This window comes from Euprymna scolopes, chromosome 5 (assembly GCF_053919585.1).
Source record: "Euprymna scolopes isolate OS-2025 chromosome 5, ASM5391958v1, whole genome shotgun sequence".
Taxonomy (NCBI): domain Eukaryota; kingdom Metazoa; phylum Mollusca; class Cephalopoda; order Sepiida; family Sepiolidae; genus Euprymna; species Euprymna scolopes.
In genome coordinates this window covers 83,484,476-83,490,475 of record NC_136486.1, presented here as the reverse complement: position 1 = coordinate 83,490,475, position 6,000 = coordinate 83,484,476, and the positions used below count along the sequence as shown (strand labels likewise).

The 6,000-nt window shown below is 30.1% G+C and overlaps 1 protein-coding gene across 4 annotated transcripts in view; it reads left to right on the top strand.

The window, feature by feature from the left end:
* The first annotated feature begins 732 nt into the window (after positions 1 to 732).
* LOC145276898 (tyrosine-protein kinase BAZ1B-like) overlaps positions 733 to 6,000 on the top strand; it is an 81,272-nt gene continuing 76,004 nt past the window's right edge. For 2 of the 4 annotated variants that reach the window (XR_013868049.1, XM_080128340.1), the window contains exons 1-2: positions 733 to 1,428; positions 2,255 to 2,430. Coding sequence is in view for 1 of the 4 variants with exons in the window: in XM_080128340.1 (XP_079984466.1) it covers positions 1,316 to 1,428; positions 2,255 to 2,430 (289 nt within the window). In the remaining 3 variants the exon portion in view is untranslated. Of the gene's footprint in view, positions 1,429 to 2,254; positions 2,431 to 2,450; positions 2,604 to 3,029; positions 3,098 to 6,000 lie in introns of those variants that run through there. The other 2 variants (XM_080128342.1, XM_080128343.1) reach the window with 2 other exon arrangements.

The window sequence follows — 6,000 nt, the reverse complement described above, 5'->3', positions numbered from 1 at the left end:
AGTGAGCAAAACCAACTTTTCCAGATAGGTAAAAGAGTAATTTATCTTGCCTTTGATAACATTTATTTGTTATATATTTGGTGGGTTTTTTTGGGGGGAGGGGGGTTACCACTTTTTCGTACCAATTGTAAATCACCCCCGCCCCCAAGTTAATGGTGAGCAAATGATCATTGATATTTTACATTAAAATTGACTGGTGCTTATGCACTTATTGTGCCACGCTATTTTGAAAACATAAATAGTATTTTCAAGTTAGATTCAAGATTTACAATATCTTTTTTAATTAAATTGTTAGGTGAAAGTATACAATAGTTACAAAATACTATGATAATAATGGATTTCTAAATAATAACGTCATTATTTCAGCACGGCTCTTATACACTCTAAAATATTGAGTTAAAATAAATAAATAAACGACATTCTCTAGCGACATGAATCGATAAGTTTCTCCAGATAAAAATAAAAAAATATTACGTAAAAATGTCAAAACACATGTTGGGTAAAAAGCGATAACCGCCAAATAATAATGGATAAATTGATTTAAGAACTGATCGCGAATTAAAGTATAAATTTTAAACTTTTTTCCTTGTTACTTTAAAAGTTTAGAAAATTTCAGAAAAAGAAATTAATGAAGAATATAAGTTCATTTACTCAAATGAATGGACAATTTTTGATTGCAAAAAAAAAAAAAAAGATAAACATTAAGTTTCCCGCCTTCTCTCCTACCCTGTTGCATAACAGTTTTCATTAAAAAAACATTGTACTCGTAAAAAAAAAAAGGCGAAGACATAACTAGTTAGTATTTACCTCCCTCACTCAACAGGAAGATCAACCAGACGACAATTTTTTTAAAAGTTAAACTAAATTGTAAAGTATCAGTTTTTATTGATAGTCTTCAATGGCATTAAGTTGATTGTCAAAAACTCAGTGAAATCTATTCCTCCATCTAGCATTTTATCATCTTGCAACATTGAAAAAATACAAAATTGGTATTTATTTTTAACAAACAGCTGTAAATTCACATACATGCACAAAACAATCCCGCGTTTTCCTTCTTAATTATTATTTGTTTAGTTTGCTTAAAATTTGAAGTAAACGTTTCGCTATTTTTGTTGAAATGAATAAGTAAAGTCGTTAAAATAAAATAAACAAAAATAAAAAAAAATATATTTCATAAGGAAAGAAAGAAAAAGGAAAGAAAGTACAAATCTGATCATGTGACTATTGTAATCCTAACCAGTGCTTTCAAGTTGACGTTGGCGCCACATTTTGAACAGCACGATCATTGGATTGGATTTCTTTATAAAATTAAAAAATGCCACTTCTTGGAAAAAAGATTTTTGTCTGTGCGAAACCGTTGGTTAATCGCAAATCGGAAGAAACATTATACAGCATACCCCACACAAAAGAACAGTTTCGATCTAAACAGTATCCTTTGATGTATCTGCTCTCTCTATCCAATATGGCTGCTCTCATGCCGTTATTTAATAACAATTCACTTAAAAGCCATAAAAAGCTGCATCATCAAATTAACACAGGGTCTGATTTTAATATTTTTATTCTCATTGCTAATGTTTTGATTTTGCTAATCGAAATTAAAATCCGATCAGTATTTATAGTAATCTCAATCAACATCTTAAATGTGTCAAATATTTCCGAGTGCATTCTCGGTGTTGTGATTACCATGGATACCACGTGGTCCCTTATCCTTGGAAAGGTAAGTATTCAGGATTTGAAGTGTCCATCGTACTCGCCAGCATTGAATATTACACGTAAAATCCTTATTTTTACCTGACCCTCTTATTGTGATTGGCCTTTGACAATCTTGGCGCGGGACCCTCCGTAATCTACACTGCTCCGCCATCTTGTACTCTTTGTTGTAGTGACCACCGATTTCCTTTTTCTAATTAAGGGATTTAACCACAATTTTTCATCTCCCTATTTTACAGCTTGATTGAATTATAATTAAGTTTTTCTAATCTGTTTGCATTATGCATTAAAATAACGAAACTTGTTCATCACAATTGAAGACATTTAATTTGCACTCTAAAACAGGTGTTGTGCTGCACTCAGCAAAAACGATGCAGTCTTTTACACTGCAGATCTGAAATCTTTGATAAAAACAAAAACAAGGTCTTTAAACGGAATCAAATTTTGAGTCTGTTTCTTTTTTTATTGCAATAGTTTTATGTGTGCTTTTTATGTCTTTTTATTTTCAATAAATAAATAAAAAATTCCCTTAACATGTGAACAGGGACTATGAGAAACGGATTTCTCTGTATGAGAAGCCTATTTGGACGTGTCAATCAACGGGACACGCGAATCTTACCCACGAAGAAGCATGGAATTCGGAAAAGAGTGTACGGAAGGCTGTAAAGTCTCAGTATCAAACCTGCTACCAAAAACCAGTGTTGGATATTGTGCATCACAGTAAGTACAACATTATTGATGCCATAATACATGGCCGGTCAAACGATACATTACTCTCGTTGTCCTCTCTACAAGAACCTCAAAGATAGTGAAGCCAAGTTCTTTTTAAGGAAGGATTAGGTACCGTAATGATAACCTTTCACTTCTTCCATAATACATATACAGAAAACATGGTAAATATTTTGGTACATATATTTTTTTTATTGATTGCTATTTAAAAAAGAAATTTTTATAAGCAAAGCCTTCGTCTTGCTTTAAAAATCATTCCATTATACGGAGTCGCCTCCACTTGGTATCAGTTCATCACCACCAGGTGGCGCCTAGCAGAGGGGGGGGGGATTAGATTATTGTGAAAAAAAAAGTCATTTCATCGAAAAAGGTGAAATAAAAAATTTTTTAAAAGTTCTTTTTCTTCTCTTTGTATTATGCATTTTTATCTTTTCAAGTATTGCGTATGTGTGCGTCAATATTTAATGCCAAAAGTATCTTTTTATTTTATTTTAACTTGACAACATCGTCATTCGTAAAGAATTATTTTCCCATTTTATATTGTTATTCTGATTATTAAAAAAATCGATTGTGTAGATTGGTGATATATTAGTTTTCTTTTCTTCGTCGATATTCATCTCGTAGTTTCGTACCTTCAAAAGAATTCTTGTGCCTTTTTGTAATAAGTCTTTTAACTATCCATTTTATTTTTGACGAAATCTTTGTTGTATTCTGTTTATTGAGAATTAATTGAGAAACGAAAATCTTTTATTTTAGATTGTAAGATTTTCAACATCAAAACAAACCATTTTATTTTTTTATGTGTGTCTTCTTCGTCTATTTACTTTAAAAAAAAATGGTTTTAATAGTTCTTTCATTTTTACATCATTTCGGACTTATCCAAAGATAGTTTTACGTAAATTTACACTTGGGTGCTAGTGCAGAGAGTGATCCGCGCTATTTTAAAATTCTTATTTCCAAGTTTAATTAAAGTTTATGATATGTTTTTTTTTTTTTTTTTTTTTTAATCAATTGTAAGGTTGAAGTAAAGAATATGTACAAAACGCCCTCCCCTCCCCATGTTAAGAATGGCTTTTTAAATAATAACGTTATTTACGTCCGGATCACTCTCTGCACTAGTACCTTTACTTGAAAACATTTTTTTTTTTTATATATATCACAATTGATAAATTTACGAATATTAGATTTTCAAGTTGTTTTGAAAAGGAAACGGCAATAGTGTTAATTTCCCTCCATTTTTCTTTAAGTGTCATTTCCATTGTGCTTGATCGATAACGCCGGTCCAATTATTGAATAACGTGTCGTTTGATTTTACATATTTTCAGTTTTACGTCTTTTGAAAATATTTTGAATATTTAATTAAAAAAAATGCACTAGTTTTATTTTAGTAATTAACGCAAATTCAGTTTTAGCTTCGGGATCATGAAAAGAATGTTACATTTCACTTTTCTTTTGCGATGAAATTTTTTGTTAGTCTTAAATTGTATTTTGCTTATGTAATTTTTAACGTTGGTGTTAGATAGTGATATAAAATGTTACAATTATCGACTAGTTTTTAACCTTTGTTTTTTTTTTTACATTTCATTAAAACTCTTTCTTTCTGTAAAATAGTTCGTTTTAATTTATAGGAACATTAAAAAAAAAAAAAGGTAAAGTAAAATAATGGCCGCCAGCGATTACAATCTTCAATTAAAGTAATATTTGTACGGCGGACCTGAACGAGAATAATCGCCCCACTCCCCCTATAATTTTTATGTTTTAGTATGTGGTATAGATTTCGAGGTTGGGTGTTTATTCCGAAAGCTGTTAACATGTGGAGGGTGTTTATACTACGCTGGGTTAGGTCGTAAAAAATATCAACTACAGAATACCGGTTTGGGGGAGGGGGTGTGATTCTCCTTCAGGTCCGCCATTTGTACTTCTGCAGAATACGGATCATGCTGAAATAACTTTGGGTTTGTTTAACTGTACACATAGATTCGAAAAAGTTGTCACAAAACAAGTATATAACAAATAAATGTTATCAAAGACAAGATAAGTTACTTTTCTACCTAACTGGATATGTTTTTAGTGTTTATATTTAATGTAACATGTTTATTCAGCTCGAAAAACATAGTGTTTACAGATGTATTGGAAAATTTAAAATAGCAACCGACTCTCTCTTTAAGGCGGTAAGTTTTGGAAAGTGAGTTATAAATAAAAAAACCAGACAAAATACTCTTGGAAACTCGCTTACTATATGTTACGTGACATAGGCTGGCATATATTCGGCGGGTTTTTAACAGTATTTTTATTTTTTTTATTTTTTTTTATTTATAACTCCTTTTCCCAAACTTACCGTCGGCCGCCATTTTGAATATTCCAGTACGTCGGTAACCACTATGTTTTTCGAGCTGAATAAACATGTTACATTAAATATAAACACTAAAAACATATCCAGTTGGGTAGAAAAGTGACTTATCTTGCCTTTGATAACATTTATTTGTTATATACTTGTTTTGTGACAACTTTTTCGAATCTGTGTACAGTAAAACAAGATATAGTAAAAATCGAATTTAACTTGGAAAACCTATTTAAATATAGTACGGTCTGTAGTCTGTATAAATAAAGGCCATGATATTTAAAAAAAAAAATAATAATAAATTAAGAGATAATTACAATTTGGTAATTTTATTTCCAGACAAAAATCAATTCCAAAATGCATACAAACTAGGTGATATTTTTCCGCTTACATTTTTGGATAAAATTGATTGTTGTCTAAAATTATGTATTTCTCGTTTTGAAATAAAATTCAAATTTTCTTAAAATTTAATTCAATCACTGGCGGCTTTTTTTTCTTTTTCTTTTTTTTTCCACCAAAACATTTTTTACACATACACACAACTATTTAAGTAAACGAAATAACGACTAATGGCAAATGAACAGTCGCTAATATTAAGAACATATATGAAACTAATTATGATCTGTAAACATTTGGCATAAAAATTTAATTTTATGTACACTAAAATGAAAAGGATCCAATATTTAGCACATAATAAAGCTAAATTTGTGAAATGTTTTAACAATCACTATACAGTACAGTTGAACCGTGTTTGGTTTCGTTATAATTTAATTTTGTGTTTGAACAAAACCTATAAATTCTGTTATTACATCTATTTTAAGCGGTCACACCATTTTTGAACGAATTATTCTCGCTTATTTTCAACTGATCCTGTGTCAGCTGGAAATTAAGCCTCCTAAAACTAGTGCTTCAGTGCTTCACTTTCATATCTTCTTCACATTCGTTTTACAAATTGTAAAAAGATTAAAGAGACTTATAATAATTTTTTAGTATTCTAAGTTTTTATTGTGCCTTAATCAAAGTTAATCTAAAAGAAAAAATATTTACGTGTTAAGCAAAAATTAGTGAAAAATGTTAAAAATAAAAAATTGTTCAAATTTCAATCAGCTTTGAAAATCTGGAAAAATAATAATCTATTTCCGCAAATAAGTAGCTTTCCGGATATTAAGCAATGTCATTTCTTACGTTATTGCTGGTGGCCATTTTGGTATGTGCGTTTG